We start from the raw sequence: 20,627 nt of genomic DNA on the forward strand, positions 1-20,627 counted from the left end.
TAAAAACAGGTGTCTACTATCAGTTCATTTCTTGCATACATTTGTATGTATGATAATTTAATTTAGTTTTATTCTTGTTTCTTTCAAGTCAACCTCAAAGAAGAATTATTCCTAAACTCTTTATTTTACATACTTTATCTGTGTGGCAGAATTAGACCATTTAGAATATTTTCTGGAGGTTACAATGAGCGAGAGAAAATATAAAATTATTCATTATTTCCATATGTCCCTTGCCCCCCTTCTTCCAAAACAAACAAAAACTGAGATTATTTGTAAAAAAAAAAAAAAGAAAGAAAGAAAGAAAAAAAAGAAAAAAGCAGTTATTTTCTGATTCTAAGTTATGCAGGTAATATATATAATATAAATATGTAATATTCACACTACCCCAAGATATTAAATCAAGATATTAAATCAGTTCAGAATCAGACTTCATGCAAAGCTAAATTAGAGCAAGCAAGGCTTCAGTTTATATAATTTATGTTTTTATTGTAAACACTCAAATAGGCATTCATAGCTCTACAGAGATGCTGCTGTTATCGCAGTAATGATACCAACCCTAACACCAAAAGACCTGAATAGGAAGCCTAATTTGATATACTTTATTATTGGATGATATGTTATATATCCTGGAGAGAAAATAATTGGAAAGACTTTTAAATAATCTTTAGGACTAATCTATAGGTTCATTTTATCATGTGTGTATCCTCCCATGTATATTATTATATTCTATTACATTGAACTGTTTAAAATTGCCATTTTATTGGTCAAAAATAGTTGAATTCAGTAATTTCATAAGATTCAACCTCCCAGGAAAATTTATTTGCTATTTTCTTCACACTGAGTAGTGCTACAGGGATTTAACAATGAAGAAAAAATTATAAGAGTAATAATAATACTAATAGATAATGTGTAATAAGCACTTGAACACTAAGTGTTTTATAAGCATGATCATATTTAATTTTTCTAGTAACTCATGAAGAAATTAACTCTTACAATCCTGAATTTTTTTTTTTTTTTTTTGAGACAGAGTCTGGCTCTGTCCCCCAGGCTGGAGTGCAGTGGCACCATCTCGGCTCACTACAAGCTCCGCCTCCCGGGTCCACGACGCCATTCTCCTGCCTCAGCCTACCGAGTAGCTGGGACTACAGGCACCCGCCACCACGCCCTGCTAATTTTTTTGTATTTTTAGTACAGACAGGGTTTCACTATGTTGGCCAGGATTGTCTCGAACTCCTGACCTCGTGATCCACCCACCTCGGCCTCCCAAAGTGCTAGGATTACAGGCTTGAGCCACCGCGCCCGGCCACAATCCTGATTTTACATATAAAAAAGCTGAGGCTTAAAGGAGGTTCAGTAATTTGTGCAAGACTACACAGCTAGCAAAAGGTTCTCTGAAGTAAAAAATCTCACTACCAAGTAAAAGAAATAGACACACAACCAAATGCAATACATAGCAGCATGTGGCTACCAAAATACAGCCTCAAACATTATAAAGGAAAGGCCATGAATAATCAGGCCATCTTCACCTTTAGAAACTAAGTCATCTTGGGAGAGGGAAAAGGCAAATGTCTTTCACTGAATCTTAGTCTGTAATGTAAATTATATGGTCTCTCGATTTAGTGTCTGACCCTCAATAGTAAAAATAAAGTTGTATTAATATATGCCAAATCAGGGGGGTGGTAGGCTGTATTTCAGAATCCACCTCAACTACATTCAGATTTGACTCTCTTCACACACTCAAATAAAATACTATGTAGTCTAGGGGTCAGCAAACCATTCCCTCAAGCTAAATCCAACTTGCATCTTGCTTTTGTAAATAAAGTTTTATTGAAATGCGGCCATGCCCATTTGTTCAGAAGGTACTTATAGCTGCTTTCACACTATTGGCAGAGATGACTAGTTAAAAACAGGGACAATTTTGGTCCTTGAAACCAGAACTATTTACTATTAGCCCTTTAAGAAAAAGTTGCTGACCTCTGATCTAGTCTAAATAAGCTCTGTTTGATAGCCACATACTGTAAAATAGACTGTATTTCCAATATGCAAAAATAAGGCAGGAAATCTGCTGAGAGAAGATATATATCTTGGTATCTTTTACATCTAACTCATGTTCAAATTCATATAACAATATACATTTACAAGCTGGTGCTTTTGTTATGCCTGTTTATTTACTTAACATGATATGTCTTAGAGAAGATTCTTTCTATATAAAAGACAAATGTCATTCTTTTTTCAATGAACTGAGAATAATTTTTTAAATGACTTCCCAACATTAAGAATTGTTTGGGTGGTAGACATAAGAAGAGAGGGAATACATGATGGAAGAAGAAGGAGGAAGAATTTCTTATCATATGAAGACCTTTCTTTAGGCTACTTAGATCAGGGCAATTGTTTGAGGTGATGTTTTGTCTCATGGGAAATCCCCATTAATTTGTAAGGAAATCCTCAGCATGGAACACAAATCTCACACTGGTAAGAGATCATTCCTGTATTTCAAGGAATTCTCTCTCCCGTGGCCAGAGAGCCTTCAGCAAGTGCTGGAACACTAGATTTCCAACCTAGGATCTGTTGATTTGCATCCCATCATTGGTTGTCTCTATGGTAAGACAATGAAATTTATCTTTTTTGTTTGTTTGTTTGTTTGTTTTGACGGAGTCTTGCTCTGTCACCCAGGCTGGAGTACAGTGGCGCCATCTCGGCTCACTGCAACCTCCACCTCCCGGATTCATGCCATACTCCTGCCTCAGCCTCCCGAGTAGCTGAGACTACAGGTGCCTGCCACCACACCCGGCTAATTTTTTGTATTTTTAGTAGAGACAGGGTTTCACCGTGTTAGCCAGGATGGTCTCCATCTCCTGACCTCGTGATCCTCCCACCTCGGCCTCCCAAACTGCTGGGGTTACAGGCCTGAGCCACCACACAATTTATCATGTTTTTAAGTTCATTAGGAAAAAAAAAGGGAGGGGGGGAGAAATGGAGAGTTCCATAAACCTTACCCTTGGTTAGTTCTGTTTCTTTCAGGAGCCACTTTAATGAGGCTGTCAAGACTTTGGCCCCTTAAAAACACAGAAAACAAGATCAGTGGTAGATTTATACTGCATGGTTTCAAGTGTTTGTTAAAACTGAGAAATACTTCTATTATAAAATATTTATTAAAATGATAAAATTAGAGATCATCTCAGAGGGCTGGGGGTTTTCAGTGTTGACTGTGAATATACATATAGGGACCTAATTAAAACTGGAGAGAAATAATGAATAAGAACTTTTAGAAAATGTTTGATGTGCCAGGCCAGGCACTCTTCTTAGTGATTTACGTGATTTGTCTAATTTAATCCTCACATCAATCCTATGACATAGGAAGTATTATTATTCCAGTTTCATAGAGGGAATAACTGAGACACAGAAAGCTTAAGTAATTTTCCCACATGGTTAGTAGTAGCAGAGCTGGGATTTAAAGCTAGGTAATCTGGCTGCAGAATGCCTGTGCCTTACCATGACACCAAACATCTATTGGAACTTAGTAACTGAATTAGATTTGGGAGTGTTGGGAGAGCTCCTCGTGCAATTTCCTCACTTTGAGGATGAGAAACTGAAGCCCAAAGAGAAGTGACTAGTTCGAGCACACACAGGTAAGAGGAGCAGAGACAGGCCTAGACCCACAACTATGGGGTCCAGTCTAGTTCTCTTTCCCCTCTACTGTGTCATCCATCCCTTCTGCTTAAGAAAAATAATAAATCAATGAATAAAAATGTCCTGTCCATCCTGGGAAAACAACTTTATTCCTGATTAGTCAAAGCGTAATTGTCTCATTTTATCAGAAATTGGTTAACCAAAATTTTTAACATTTCAGATGTGAGGTAGGCAGGGTTACACGGCTTTTCTTGAAGGATCATTGGGTTCAGCATCAGTCAGCTGAAATGATGCTTTAATTATACTTTTAGGCATTGGTAACTATGAAACAAAAAAGGGAGCTTATTAAATCTTACCCTTGAGTACTTTTTTCTGTTCCTGGATTCACTTTGATGAAGTTATTAAGGTCTTTGGAACTTCAAACAAAAAACAAAAAACATGATAAATAAAAATGGAATTAAATCAATTGGCTGCTTTGATTTAAAGGATATATGTACTCAAGATAAATTTTACTACTGAGTTTTGAGATAAATTGATACTAGTCTATGCTCTTAATTTAAAAGACTAAAATTTGTGACATTCTTACCCATCACTGGTACACTGACATAGTTTCTCATTTACCCCCAAAATAAAACCATATAATTAGAGCAAGACTCTATTAAAAAAATCAGTTAATCAGTGACATAATAATCTACTAAAAACTCTCACCTGGTTCCCCTAAGCATTCCATCTAATGCTATAGCTATAACTAAACTGTTTTGTTAGTAATTTCCATTTGTAATATCCTTTTTTAAAAAATGGATTTTATATCCATTATTTCATTCATTCCTAACAACTATCAAGTGACAAAAAACAAATATTATTATTATTATTATTTTGGCATGGTGTTTGGCTCTGTCGCCCAGGCTGGAGTGCAGTGGCTGGATCTTGGCTCATTGTAACTTCCACCTCCTGGGTTCAAACGATTCTCCTGTCTCTGCCTCCCAAGTAGCTGGGACTATAGGTGCACTCCACCATGCCTGGATAATTTTTGTATTTTTTATAGAGACAGGGTTTCACTATGTTGGCCAGGCTGGACTTGAACTCCCGACCTCAAGTAATCCACCCGCCTTGGCCTCCCAAAGTGCTGGGATTACAGGCGTGAGCCACCGTACCCGGCCAAACAAACATTATGATCCTCATTTTATAACTAAGGAGGCTGGAGCTCAGCATTCAAGGGACTTGTTCAAAGACACCAAGCTGGTAAGTAATGGGGTTCAGACTTTCTGATCCCAATCCAAAGGTTTTTCAACACATCTTCTCTCCTGAGTGCCACGAATGGATGGGGAAGGGGAAGGAAGAGAGGTAAGACATAGTCCTCACCCTTGGTTATTTCTGTTTACTTCAGGGGTCACTTTGATGAGATTATCAAGGCTCTGGCCCCTTTAAAACATTGACGAAATGGTAAGATTGACAACAGGTAACAATGGTAGACTGACAACAAGAAGATAAAGCTATTTCATTAAAACTCAGAAGCAGTGTAAACACTCATTGAGATCATGCCAAGGAGTTGAAGATTGAAGATTGTGAAAGGTGACTATGCAGAAGTATGTAGGGATTTGTACATCTCTGAAATTCACTGAGACTCAGGGAGACATTATTTTAGTCTCAGAGCCATTTGGCTGCTAGCAAGTATTGAACTAGGATTCTCTCTACTTTTATGCACTAAATGCTGTAATTTTAGCTTTTACCAGGTACACAAAACATTTTTGTAACTTAGTCTATATACTTGTTTCATGAAGCATTCCAGAAGGCATACTCTTTATCAACCTCCAACATGTAGAACTTTAAAACCAGCTTTGGAGAATCCATATTTTGTAAAGTTGGCATTCATTAGCAGATTTTTCTATCACAAAACTGTATTAAGATTAATACACCAATTTGTTAAAAATCTATGATATGCAACCCAGTAATTGCTTCTGGTACTTATAACTGTGTGTTAGAATTATGAATTTTGACTAGTTGTTTTTGGCAACAAACAATAGGAATATTAAAATCTACAGAGTTCTGAAACATTCTGAAATGTAAGATATATCAACTGTAATATCTTATAGTAATATCAACTGTAATATAAAGCACAACACTCTGGCTGGGCATGGTGGCTCATTCCTGTAATCCCAGCATTTTGGAAGGCCAAGGTGGGAGGATCGCTTGAGCCCAGGAGATCCAGGCCAGACTGGGCAACACAGCAAGATCCTGTCTCAGAAATAAATAAAATAAAATAAAGTTCCACGCAGTCATCAAAAACATTTTAGTAGTTTCTTGTTACTCTTTGGTATACCTCGGTTTCTGATCTTAGTGAAATTTTGCTTTTCTCCCTGCATCTACATGTGTTTTCTGCATACCAGTAGCAGCAATAAATGCTGCTCTGATCTACAGAGGATGCCACATAGGGAAAAGAACATCCACAGGAAGGCCCTTTTGCACTGTGTCTCCATACTCTGTGACCCTATTAAGGCCATATCCAAAAGCTCCAAGGTTTTATCTATACAACATCAAAGATACAGATATTTGGAAGCAACTAGATGCTGATTCAAGTCTTTTATTTGTATCCAGATGTCTGAGAATGTGATATACAGACTCAAAGTAGCAATAATTAATTTGAACATTTGTCATGCAAATAATGAAACAATTAGCCCCACAGAAGCAATCACTCTACTCCAGATTATTCCTTGTTGATTTCTGCCTAAATGAAGTATGTGGGATTTGAAGGCCAATGACTGAGAAAAATAAAATTCCCAGGATGCTATTTCCAGACTTGAGTATTCAAGAAAATAACAAAAGAGTAGGCATTATAACTCCTCCCTTTGTGTTTGTTGTGGAGCTTGCTTTAACTACATTTTTAGGACTTGATCTCTTTAAATATTAAATAAAGCACATAATAAAATAAGGTTATTTAAATCTCATAGTTCATAAAGTCCATAAGAGTAGATTAATGTAGTAATCTACTATTAATGTAATAACGTAAAATAATATGTGAGTTTATGTAAAGCAATACCTCATAGTGTATATATCTTCAGTATTATGGGTTACTTCAATCCACAAAAGTTTTGGAAAGCCCACCATGGGTCAGACCCTGCCCCAAGCTCTGGGATAAATGTGAACAATATAGACACAGGATTAGACCTCATGAGGCTTCCATTTCAACTTCAGGCAATATACAATTAAACAAATACATGAATACCACAATTCCAAATAACACTATATGTTATGAGGAAAATAAAAAAGAGCAGTTGGTGCCTGCAGTACTGGGGGTGGGGAACAGGACAGTGACTCAATTATATTCTGTGGTCAGAAATGACCTGTTTGAGAAGGTGATGATATGGGGATAGAGCATTCCAGGAAGTGGGAACAGCATATGCTGAAGCCTTAAGGCAGGAATGAGTCTGGAATAGAAAAATATCAGCTTGGCGAGGCTTTACTGAGAAAGTAAAAGGCCATTGCTTTATTTTTAAAAGATCTACAGACTTCATTATGTTCAGAAAAAGGAAATGACAACTACTATTCTCAAAAGCCCACAGGAAGTACACGCATACAAATATAGACACATGTGCTATGCATACACTCACACACACAGGTACATACACATCCATGTACATATGCACCCATATACACACAAAAGCACATGTGTATATTTACACATATACTAATGAAAACACAAGCATCGTGCATATGTATGCAATCACACATGTACAACGTACACACATGCAATGCACACACTCATGTACATGGGCAATCACATATGCATATAGACACATACATGTATATGCACATGAATACACACATGCACAAAAACATTTGTATGCATGCATACACACATGAGCATAGGCATGCCCACATATACACACACCAACATATGAAGAAAAATAAGTCCTGATTGGAAATATTATTATTATTATTTTTTGAGACAGTCTCACTCTATTGCCCAGGCTGGAGTGGTGGTGGTGCCATCTCGGCTTACTGCAACCTCCGCCTCCCAGGTTCAAGCGATTCTCCTGCCTCAGCCTCCCGAGTAGTTGACATGCCCAGCTAATTTTTTTTATTTTTAGTAGAGACGGGGTTTCGCTGTGTTAGCCAGGATGGTCTCGACCCCCTGACCTCATGATCCACCCACCTCGGCCTCCCAAAGTGCTGGGATTACAGGCTTAAGCCACTGCACTCGGCCTGGAAATACTATTTTTAATGAAAATTAGAAAACGAACATGGATTTTTCTTGCAAAGTCAAAATTAAAAATGTGAACACTAAATTATGATGAATAATTCACCTGAATCTTTATTGTTGCAACAATTACCTGTATCTACTATGTGCCTGGCATAAGAATCTTATGATCCCTCTTTTGTAAATGAGTAAACTGAGGCACAGGGACACAGCAAGTGATAGAGCCAGAATTCTCATCTAGGATTTTTGGATTCCCTGCTCTCATTGACTACCTCAGGTTACCTCCCTGAACCACCCAGGTACCGAAGGAAATCAATGCTTTCTTCTCCTTCTATGGGTTGCAAGCTTATGCAAGCCTCGAATTCATTGGGTCGCGGTACCTCTTACCATGCCACACCTACACAAACAGGGCAGGCGTGATAGTGTGCACACCAGCTTTTCAACTAACTGAGCCTTTGCCCTCCCAACTGGGCCTGCAGGCATCCATGACACATGTTAGAATCAACAAATAATATCATGAACTGAGCTAATTGAATGGAAAGGAATTCAAGGGAAATTACATGCAATTGTTTGTTACTGTTTCCAGCAACATGCCAACAAATTCAGTTTCAAAAATATTCCATCTGCCTTATAAAAAATAACAAGCAAGAAGACATAAGCTCTCCAGACTTACTTGACAACTCATTAGTGAGAACAAAGCACACTTTGTTAAGCTCTTCATCTTCAAATACACACCACACTACATGCACATACATACACTACACACAAATACCCCACACACGCACATGTAGATCATACATATACACATCCACACATGCACTTATACATACACACACATTTATAAACACACATTTATACACACATGCACTTAAATCCACATACTACTGATACACATGCACATACACTCACATACACTACTTACATCTACATACATATGCACTTACACATAAATACATGCACTTATATATAAACACACTACTTATATATTCACACACATACACTAATACATGTACTCATACTACCATACAAAGAAATAAATCATTTAGTTCAGTAGAGAAGGTCAGTCCAAATTCCCATTTAATTTCTCAAAATTATTTGATAACAAACTTTGCCCAAGAATAAAATGCAGGAGATTTAGGTGTATCACTTGCACAGAATTACTTACTATAAAGTGTTTAGAGAAAAAAGAGCTCAGTTTGTTTTGGCCTGAATTCCAATTTACTGTCCTGAATACCAACACTCAGAATTCTAATGTGCTTCTAAATGCAAACAAAGGGGAGGGGGGAACTTTAAATGCCTTACCTCCTAATATTTTTATTTGTTTCAGGATCGACTTTAATAAGTTCATCAAGGTCTTGTTTTCTTTGAAAAAGGAAATTAATTTTAATGAATGATGTCAAAATATAGCACTAATCATATGAATAATGGCTGGAAAAATTAAGAAGTGGTAAATATACAAGTTTTCTATATCAATGTAAATTTTTGAAGCTCTAAAAGAAAATGAAAATATTCTCTTACATCTTGAGCTGAAGACCATTTAAGGTTGCTTATTTGTTAGTAATAAATGTGATTTTTTGTTTTGTTCTCAGAATACATAAGTATATATGAAACTTGTTATTTAACAAAACCAACTTTGCCTTCAGATACATCTTGTTAGAACACTCCAAGCAGGCAGCATTGAAATGACATTAAGTTAGATTAAGTTCTACACTGGACCCAGACAGTATAAATTTCTACTCAACAAGCTGGATACAATTGCCTATTCTGTTTTAAGTAGTAAGAATAATGTTGAGAATCATAATTTCATAGTAACAAGAATTTAACAATATTAACTAAAAGAATAAAAATCTATGCTTTCATATAAACTCAGCTATCTACCTAGCCCAAACCCTTTTAAATATCATTTCCTTCAGAGTAGATCATGTTGAGCAAAAAAGGGCAAGAAAAAACAGCTCGCATAGTAGAAAAATTAATGATTCACTCCCCAGGGAGACACAGGCCACCCCATTAAAATATTTTGATATCATAAAAGGCAGAAGCAGAACCTAAAAGGGACAGGAGGGGAAGGCAGAAGCACTGTGATTGGGAGCCACTGCCATGTCAACATAGCTCTGAACAGGAGACAAAGTGGTGGGAGGTCCTCACTCCCCCTGTGTGTGCCAGCCCAGCCTCCCTTGGGCTGCCTCCTGAGACCATTACCCTTAGAGGAGTTGAATTACCAGAGCTGCAATGATGGCTCACTCTTGGCCATCTCTGTCATTTTGGAAATACACTTTGAAAATTTTGTCAAGACTGTGCATTCTTTAGGCACAAAGAAATTCAATTCAATCACTTACTCTGAAGACAAATCAAAGCCCAAAATCTGGGCAAAAAGGCAATTTACTATCAAACATTAAGACAATGCTTCAAAAGTTAGTGGTTTTATTGGGGACAAGAGGGGATGGTCGTGTGGCCTATCTTTATTGTCTAATTCCATGCTAATAAAACACGGTTATGAAGCTAAAAAGCCAAATTATTTTACCTTCTGATTGACACTTAACAGAAACCATAATTAAAGACATTAATTATTTTTACCTGGTGGTATTTTCATTTCCTTTGGGATTTACTTTGGTAGCATTATCAAGGTCTTCACTTCTTTAAAAAAAAAAAGTTTATATCAGTTTCAAAATACTCCCATAATATTAGACACATACATCTTCTGTATTCCCAATGATTAATTCAAGCTTTTGGAGAAAATTATTATACCGACATTAAACTGGATTTTAGTATAAAAAGTGCCAATCAATAACATAGTTTAATTAACCTTAGGATTTTATTGGGCTATAAGTAAATGTAAATTTAGATCGAATATACTGTAGATTCTTTGAAGTGAAGATCAGGGCACCAGGGATTAGACACAGAAGAGAGAAGCCAAACAAAGATGTGATGCCCTCAATATCACATAATTAATATGAGAGAAAATAACCAATATTTAGAGACATCTGTTCAGTTCTTACCTTCTGCTCATTTTATTCATCCTGGCATTCACTTTAACAACAGATTCGAGATCTTGTCTTCTTTGGAAAAAACACCAAAACTTGTCAGTTAGGTTACAGTACAATTTTCTCTGAAATCCGTATAATCAAGAATGTCCCTGAATGTGGTGTCAGGTGTTTTCAGGACCAAATGACCAGAAAGGGCTTTGATGTAATTATCCTTAACTTACCTTTATTAATTTCCACAATAGCATTTCATTTAAACTAGTCTAAATCAGTTTCAAAAGGCTTCTCAATGTGGCTCTCACTGTGCAATTTTGTCCTTTACATTTCTTAATTTAAATTAAAATTTGACTCATCTCTTATTTAAGAAAATATGGAATAAGAGTTTATGTAGCAGGTTTTCCTGCACCTACTTCAATGCAACTCAAATCAGAGGTCCTATGAAGGAAACAGCACTCATCATATTCCTTTTGCCTACTAGGTCTGTCTGATGGGTCAAAGCAGTACAAGAGTTCACTGTCACAAAGGAAAGCATAACACTCCCATTCCTAATGAGGTATAAAAAGCTAACCTGAATAAAAAGAGCTCCATCGAGGTAGGACATTTACTCACCCTTTTTCATTTTTGTCAGTCCCTTGATTAACTTTAATCGGACTTCCAAGGCTTTGGGTTCTTTACAACATTGGGGGGAAAAAAGAGAAAGAGAGAGAAAGAGAGAGTGAGGCAAGAGCAACTCAGTGATATATTCAGAATCTCGTAATGACAACAGCAGATTTCCCACAAGAGAATCTCATAAGATGTAATCAGTGCCTAAAGGATCAGAAGTCCTTGGAAATACTGAATTCAGGTGGCTCTATCCATCATGTGAAATGTATAAGCAGCAGCCTGATACTAAGATACCAACCATGACTCAGTTATGATGGAGTCAACTTAAAAGTTTCAACCAAGGTCTTGGCTTTTGCTTTCTTGGAGGTGGGTTGGTGGGAGGCTGATTTTAATACATATATTGAGATACTGTCTTATTTAAGCATGAAAATCATTTACATCAGGGGTAGAAATCAATTGATCAATATCTTAAGTCTAAATACGTTGAGAATTCAGACAAGTCATTTCTCTTAAAAAGTTAGCAGATGTGTTTAAAGGGTCTGAAGTCACCTTGGTAAAGTCAAAATAACTGTTATGGTCCCAGCACTTTATATAAATGAAATAAAACTTTCACATGCTAGTGACTAAAGTTATTAGCGAATATGAAAGCTAATCTCTTTAAATTCCCCCAAGCTTCCAAGTATTATGCTTTGCCATTTTCATCTCTCTCTGATTTCTCTGTGATAAGACTGTCGACATTTTAAGTTATTTCAATGTGAGAAAGAAGGAAGGGAAGAAGAAAAAAGAACTTTTTTCCCTACCACACAGACAAGATCAGTTATTCCTGCACCAAAACTCAGTTGTTATCAAATTACCCCAGATTATAAATCTTTTTCCTAGCCCACAAAATGATCTACTTAAGATGCTCATCCTACTTTTCCTTTTGTCCACTACTTTTGCAGAACTCTCCAAACTGTTTTTGAAAAATATCTGGAACCTCATCTATTCCTAGAAAGCTCATATAGCCATGTACAAAAAAAAAAAAAAAAAAAGACTTTTTCAACTAAATCTATTCCACATTTGAAAAAAATTGCCTATAATATGTTGGCATGTTTACATTATAATCATATGTTATTAACAAGCCTTTGTGATGGTTACTGCCAATGCTTTTCATCATGTAGACTTTGTTAAGTGTTCTACATCAGAAAGGGTTAAGAATGCATTGCCAAGATTGGTTTGGAAAGCTAGAATGCCATTCTGGGCATAGATTGGCACAAATAAATGGTTTTTAAAAATAACCGTGACAATAGAAATAATTCTCGTATTAGAAAGGCAAATTTCATGACTAACCAAATACAAGGTAAACAGCCAATCTGGAAGGCAAAAATAGTAGAGAGCTCATAAATCCTTGCCCTTTGTCATTCTTGACTATTCTGGGATTTTCTCTAGTGAAACTGTGACGGCTTTGGTTTCTTTCAACAAGAAAAATAGTATCAGTCATGCAAGTCAATTATCTAGTATATTAGGCTAGAACTACAGGTAACCTCTTAAATGCTATAAGTTCAGTTACTAATCATAAATTAACCCATTTTATGATTTAAAATAAATAAAAGCATAGCTTTTCATTTAAAGATATTTACAAATACGTATGAAGAGATATACATATGAAATGACCCAACTAAGATTCCAACTGAGAAGTGCCTTTATACACTCTAAAGACTTCAGTGGTGGCCAGGCGTGGTGGCTTATGCCTGTAATCCTAACACTTTGGAAGGCCTAGGTGGGCAGATCACGTGAGGTCAGGAGTTCAAGACCAGCCTGGCCAACATGGTAAAACACCATCTCTACTAAAAATACAAAAATTAGCTGGGTGTGGGGGCGGGCACTTGTAATCCCAGCTACTCAGGAGGCTGGGGCAAAAGAATCACTTAAACCTGGGAGGCAGTGGCTGCAGTGAGCCAAGGTAGGGCCTCAGAGCAAGACTCTGTCTTAAAGAAAAGAAAAAGAGAGAGAGAGAGACTTCAGTGGTGAGGGGATATGCTCCCAGCACCTAAATGCCTTATTATAAATGTATTTAGTTCATAAACCAACCTATCCTCCACTACTTGTAACAGCTAGTTGTGTTTCTTTCCATTTTAGATATGAAGGGGAACTGGGAGATCATCTAGGTCATATCCTTCATTTTATGGAATGAGGAAACAGAGCTCTCCAGAAATTACACAACTTGCACAGGGTCATCCAGATTGATGTTGGTGGCAGAGCCAGCACCAAGACACACACTGTCTCTGGACCCCAGTCTGAGGCTTATTCCACCAGCCTGCCTGACCCTTGTCCTAAGCAGGAGGTCTCCTCTGGAAAAATAGTATACTGTCTGGGACTCAATCAAAACGGTCTGTCTTAATAAAATCTTACCCTTTGCCATCTTTATCTGTCCGGGTACTCATATAGATGAGACTTTCAAGGCTTTTGGCTCTGAAAACACAAAGAAATTCACATAAAAGGCTGCATATTGAAATGAAATTGTGTGGTATCTTGAAAGGTCAGATGCAATAAACATTCTCCATGAATTGCTCATTTACTCTTATTGAATGGAAGAGCAGAAATCCTCTGGGTAATTATGTCTGAACTAAATGTACAATGCTGAGAGCACTACCCCATCTGCTAGTACATTTCCATGCCAGAGGATACAACCCCCTTGCAGCTAATGTCTGAAGGAATAAGATGAGCAATCTGCAAGATAAGATTTTTAGATTTGAGACAGATGCACTTACCTTTTCTCTCTTTCATCTACCTTTGGATTTGCTCTGAAGAGACCATCAAGACCTTGATTCCTTTAAATGTATTGATTTTAAAAAGCCTCATCAGTGATAATGACCAATGCTTAACTCTATAAGAACATAGACCAGTTTACAGCTAAGACAGGAAGCATAAGCTTGTTGGGGAAATGAGCTACAATTCTTGAAATAGGTATTTTCATAGACTCAAATTTTACATTGTAGGGGGCCTTAGAGAAACCAAAATAAAAGATATAAACTGGGGATCTGCCAACCACAGTAGGTCCATAGAGGTGTTACTTGGATTCATGGAGCATTTCTACCCTTTTAGCTTTCAAGCGTGGGCTTTAAAGTGAGCCCATGTTACAATGATGGTCAGGACACACAGAAACCTGAATTTTCAGGCCAGGTGTGGTGGCTTATGCCTGTGATCCCAGTAGTTTGGGAGGCCAAGGTGGGAGGATCACCTGATCCCAGGAGCCCAAGACCAACCTGGGCAACATGGTCTGACCCCATCTCTACAAAAAATTAAAACTTAGCCAGGCATGGTGGTGGTGCCTGTAGTCCCAGCTACTTGGGAGGTTGAGGTGAGAGGATTGCTTGAGCCCAGGAGATGGAGGCTGCAGTGAGCTATGATTGTACAACTGCACTCCAGCCTGGGTGACAGAGCAAGACCCTGTCTCTAAAACAAAGGAACAAACAAACAACAAAACTGGATTTTCAGGATCTCCTGAGAATGCCCTGCTGTCCTGCAACACTAGATTCAGTGGAGACCATCAGCTGGAGCTGAGCTGAGAAGCAGCTGTGTGCTTAGACAGGGCATTTGCTTTCTTTTGGCCCCAGTTATCTCACTGCCTGTGTTTCATACAGTCAGTCTCCTCACCTACTCACACCTGCCTGGTCTCAGTGGGCCATGGAGTCTGTGACTCCTGATCTAAAATCTCCTCTCCTTGTAAATGAGGAAACCGAAGAGCAGCAGATTAAGTGATCATTATTGCCAGAACAGGATATGAAAAACACATCTTGTGATCCTCTGATCAATTAATTCATTTGGCATTTGCCCTGTTTTCTCCTTCTCTTTGATCACTGTTTAGTGGGTTAGTATGCAAAGTAATAGAGAGCTTGCTTACGTTATACACACCACAAACACAAGCCTTGATTATTCATTTTTTTCTCTTGGCATATTTCAAGTTATACAATTATAAATGATTCAAAACAAGAAGATACAGCCTGGGCAACACAGTGAGACCCCATCTCTACAAAAAATTAAAAATTAGCCACATATGGTGACACAGGCCTGTAGTCTCAGCTACTTGGGAGGCTGAGGCAAGAGGATGGCTAGAGCCCAGGAGGTCAAGGCTGCAGTGAGTTATGATTGCACCACTGCACTAGCCTGGGTAAGAGAGTAAGACCCTGTCTCAAAAAATAATAATAAACAATATAACATTAAGTATGATAATAAAATGTTTTTTGTAATGGTTAAACTAAAATTATTCCATGATCAAACCAAATTCTGTTTACATTCTAGTGAATTAATATTTCAGGAAGAGAAAAGTGGTTATTTATATAACTGCCTTAATAAACAAATGGAGTATGAAAATCAAGAACACTTTCATATCAGTATCTTTAGACTTTAATAACCATTCATCATAACAATGAAATGATGATGATTGCTGCAAGCTTTTATCCAAGATTTGTAGGATATTTCTGACTACCCTGGTATGTGGGTCCTCACACTCAAAGGCTGGAAAGGCATAAAAAGTCACAATATGCAACTCAGTAATAAAAAATAAACATTTAAAAATCTTACCTATTCAAGCTTTTTTTCATTTTGATGAGATTATCCAATTCTTCACTTTGGGAAGAGAAAAAATGTTTAACGTTAGTAAAAAGCTTGCCCAGGGTCAAAGGGTAAATTTGCCTTAAAATAACAGTTCTCTGAAATACAACACATCCCACTTTTATCATCTGCAAAAATCCTGATGATCCTCAAAGCTCTCATCCAACACCACTTTCTCCAGAAAGCCTTTCCTAGTCCTCTAACTGAATAGAGTCCTCTACATTTTTGGAGCCCTTGCAGCATTTGTTTTTTCTGCACCTGCTTTATGACAGTTCTGTGACTATACTTTGAGTTATAGCCGTTGCACACTGGTCTCATGTTAATGCTCCTACCTCAGCACAGGCACACGTATGCACACCACTTAAAATTTGGAACTGTATTTTACATCAGACACACTTCCGTGTTTTAATACAGTGTCTTTCATACAGTAGATACTTCATACTCACTTTTAATTGAGTCTACACATAGGTACATTGATTAATTATAGCATTGTGCAATGTACTTGCACATGTGGCATCTAGAAAACATTTGTTCATCAGTAAGTCTGGCTTCCTTCTTGAGCTCTGCTACTTCATTTCCAGGTCAGCTAAATTTGCTAGCCTGTTTCCACATTTGACAACTGCAAAGCCCTTTCTGGCTGCTGCTTCAGGAGCAACCTATTTAAATTCTTAGGTTCAGGAATTCTATTTAAACCACATGGGTTCAACTTTCTCCCCTAAGCGGGCAGCCTAGGTGAGGTGGGGTGGGGGTTTCACCACAGTGCTATTGGTTTCTTCGTCTAGTTCCCTGTCACAGCATGTCCTTTCTCTAACTTTTCTATTCATGACCCACCACCCCACCACACACACACACACACACACACACACACACACACACACCTTGCCCCACCTCTCTTGCCTTCCTCAGCAAGTTTTTCTGTTCACAAATCAGTAGTTACGTATTCAAGTTTCCTCGTTAAGGACACATGGAGTATGATACAGGATTCATCATTTATTCATTGGTGAATCTGGGCGAGTTACCTAACCTTCTGTGGACTCAATTTTCCCATTTGTAAAATGAGAATACTAATCATATCCACCTCAGAAAAGATTCATAAGCTCATGAATATGATGTATTTAGCACAATGCCTAGGGAGTCATAAATTCCTGATTAATTTGGGCCATTGTAATAAATAATGCCCTGTCATTACTAAATTTTTTGATTAATAAATGCTTGCTATACTTTTTTTTTTTTTTTTAAGACAGAGTTTCACTCTTGTTGCCTAAACTGAAGTTCAATGGCATGATCTTGACTCACTGCAACCTCCGCCTCTCAGGTTCAAGCGATTCTCCTGCCTCAGCCTCCCGAGTAGCTGGGACTACCGGTGTGCACCACCATGCCCAACTAATTTTTGTAGTTTTAGTAGAGATGGGGTTTCACCATGTTGGCCAAGCTGGTCTTGAACTCCTTACCTCAGGTGATCTGCCCACCTCAGCCTACCAAAGTGCTGGATTACAGGTGTGAGCTACCACGCCCAGCCTAATTAATGCTTGCTATACTTAGTTTTTAATTGCACTTAGAAACACCAAGAGTTTGACTTAGCCTTTACAGAGATGCAATTGCTGAGTCACTTATGTGCTTGAAGATGCCTGGCAGGATGACACTATGGCAAGAATAGCTGCTGAGGGTAGTCCTCTTAGAGACCCTAAATTAACAGCCAGTACATAGATGAATCCTTTCAAGTAGTTTTAGGTATCAATGGTAGAATTGTTGCCTGAGAATAAATACTGAAATACAAAAGTTGCTGCCTCTAACCAAAAAAAAAAAAAAAAAAAACAACATGATTAATGCTCTATCCTTGTGTGTGACAAACACTACCCAGTCCCTTGATACAGTAACCCATTGCTGTTTCTTGCTTGAAATTCTACCCGCTAACTCTGAGACTAACAATCTGTTCATGTCCCGAAGGGAAAGAGCAAACCCACGAGTCCTATAAATGTTAGCCCCAGGCTTTTCTGACTGGGATGAGTCACAATGATGAGATTATCAGGATTTGGAGTTGCTTTATCCCAAGAAAATTAGCATAAATCATGAGAAGACACTCTGTGGCAAATTAAATAAAATGGATACTGTATTCCAAATAAAAAACTTAAGCTTTCAAAATGACTTTAAATTGATGAAAGCTTTGGATATTAAGTTTCACCATTGCATTTGTAACAAATTAAATGCTCTTAATCAGATAGCAGTAACATTCCATTTCACAAAGAGCTGCTCGGATAACTAAAGCCATTTCTACTCCCTGTGGATGGTCCAAAGTAACGATACTCTATGATGACTACCATGAACATTTTTCCTGATTCCTGTCAAGCAGCAACTTCTCTCTGTGATAAATGTACCTGGCTGTGGAATTTGAGCATTATGGCTATGGAGCAGGGACAGGAAAGTTAAACTAACTGCCTCTTTCATGGTTTTTATTTGATTTACACCAAACCATAATTTCCCTTCAGAGTCACTCACGTATCTGTTTCTCAGATATCCCAATCACCCACCAAACCACTGTCTAATCCCTACTGGAAACAAAATATTACCTGCAACAAAAATACATCAATAAAATTAGAGATCTAGACACTTCAATGAGGGAAGACATGGAAATGAAACATTCAGGACAATTTCTATAGACTCCGTTTGGATTCAGAGCTCCTATTTTGTTTATGAATTTGCACAGAAAAGCTAAGTGTCACATTTTCTTCTCTTCAGTTCTTTTGACAGGGACTGCAATCTCTAGCAACACTCTTAGCATTACTAAAATCTATTAAACAAGGAATATTTTTGAGAGCTTTGGACTTAAACAATGGAATATTATGATTTTACCATAATCTATTAAACACCTACTTTGTACAAAGCATCATGTCACACACTGTAAATGGCAAATAAGACAAAATATCTGCCCTGAGAGACTATAGAGATGATAGAGAAGGTAACACACTTATGCAAATAACAGGAAACAAAACTGAGTATGACTCGGTCTTATAAAATAAGAATAGTGCAACTCTAAGTGCTAATAGAGGCAGAAGTCACATCTCACTGGATCACTCAGGGAAGACAACAGAGAAGGTGCCACTTGATCCGGATCTTGAACAACGGGCAGGGCTTGGATGGATTGGCATGTGGCTTGAGGCTGGAAAAGGCTACCATGTGGTATAAACAAAGCCAGAGTATTTGGAAACCACAGCGAGAAAATGGTTTCCCTTGATATGAATGTAGGATAAATATAGGAGTGAAAACAGAAATAACTGGAATGTGAGGCTGGAGCCAGGTTGGCAAGGGCTTTGAATGAGGTTATATGCCATTGAATGGGCAATGAGGATCTGTTCAGTGATTGAGCAGAATATTTGGAAGAATTCTCGCATTGATGGGTGATAACAGTTTAGCGGAAGCAAAGCCTGAAGAGTGTAAGTAAAGCTGAATAGCTACCCTAATAATCTGTGAAGGAGTCAATGAGGGTTTAAACTAGGGGAAGTCTGTGTACACATGACGGACATTTTAGATGTTTAATTCGTGCATGCATGATACTACCTAGGCGGAAGGAGAAGGAAGAATCAAGAATTATTCCAGAAAGGTGAGTCTGCAGGAATGCAAGAACAGAGAAGTGAGGAACAGCACATTTGGGAAGGAATCTGGATATGACCTTGGACATCCTGAGTGGGGGTGCTAGGAGATGAGTAGAGATCTGGACCAGCAACATAAATACAGGACTGGATATTTGGAATGAGGCTTGACAGCTGAGGTCACTGGGTGAGTAAAATTGCCAGAAAAAGCAGCAGAGTTGGAAGAGTGTCCATAAATGTCGGCACCATCCACTATTCAGGAATACTTATCTAGAGAAACTGATGCTTTCTTATTTTAAATTATATACAATATACAGCACTAGGATTTTGTTCATATTTGGAACTTTTAAAGGTGTGGTTAAGCATTTTTGAAACACAAGAGAAGATAAAACCCAAGCTCAAAAGCTCTGAGAGCTCACCCTTTGTCAGTTCTCTGAAGTGAAGTGGCCACTTTGATGATGTTATCAAGATCCTGAGTCCTTCAAACAATGAAAAATAAATACAGGTCAATGACAGTCGAGCTATTTTTGAAGGAGCTAAAATTTCTCATTTGTTTTCAGTAAATAAAGTAAACAGGTGGTGTTCAGGAATTACTGAGTTTAACAGAATGACAAAATGGTTCTATTATGTCAGCTCATGGCACACAGAGACACACACATCCCCCACTGACACACACACACAGACACACACACACAAACACACACACACTCCCCTCTGTTATTCCACCTGGGTGTTGGCTCTGCCATCTAGTGCTCACTGAAATAACTACATTTTCTCCTGAAGACTTGTATTGCCAGCTCCCAGGTTCTATGTTACAAAAAGGACATAGAAAACAAAATCCATTTAACTAACAAGTAAACACAGAAGTGAGTTCAAAAGGTTTTCTACCAGAACCAAGCAGCATTAAGCAACACGCACAATTAATTATTCCTTTTCGCCCCCTAAAGGGGTGAAAGTGTTTGTCTTCTCAGACTCTAGAATAGGTGGAAGCACCTGAGCACATAGAGGGCTCATGTATTCCAAATCAGATCAATG

General features: G+C 37.9%; 1 protein-coding gene across 21 annotated transcripts in view; it reads right to left on the reverse strand.

Annotated features, from left to right (window-relative positions):
* Nucleotides 1-20,627, reverse strand: part of SCEL (sciellin) — a 167,499-nt gene that overhangs the window by 33,980 nt on the left and 112,892 nt on the right. For 11 of the 21 annotated variants that reach the window (XM_055244606.2, XM_055244604.2, XM_063618740.1 and 8 more), the window contains 11 exons: nt 20,012-20,071; nt 15,976-16,020; nt 14,163-14,222; nt 13,804-13,863; nt 11,419-11,478; nt 10,825-10,884; nt 10,403-10,462; nt 9,131-9,190; nt 4,993-5,052; nt 3,987-4,046; nt 2,997-3,056 (listed from right to left, as the gene is read on the reverse strand). In XM_055244606.2, coding sequence (XP_055100581.1) covers nt 2,997-3,056; nt 3,987-4,046; nt 4,993-5,052; nt 9,131-9,190; nt 10,403-10,462; nt 10,825-10,884; nt 11,419-11,478; nt 13,804-13,863; nt 14,163-14,222; nt 15,976-16,020; nt 20,012-20,071 — 645 coding nt within the window. The remainder of the gene's footprint in view (nt 1-2,996; nt 3,057-3,986; nt 4,047-4,992; nt 5,053-9,130; nt 9,191-10,402; nt 10,463-10,824; nt 10,885-11,418; nt 11,479-13,803; nt 13,864-14,162; nt 14,223-15,975; nt 16,021-20,011; nt 20,072-20,627) is intronic. The other 10 variants (XM_055244603.2, XM_063618743.1, XM_063618738.1 and 7 more) reach the window with 6 other exon arrangements.

Source organism: Symphalangus syndactylus, chromosome 15, assembly GCF_028878055.3.
Source record: "Symphalangus syndactylus isolate Jambi chromosome 15, NHGRI_mSymSyn1-v2.1_pri, whole genome shotgun sequence".
NCBI lineage: Eukaryota > Metazoa > Chordata > Mammalia > Primates > Hylobatidae > Symphalangus > Symphalangus syndactylus.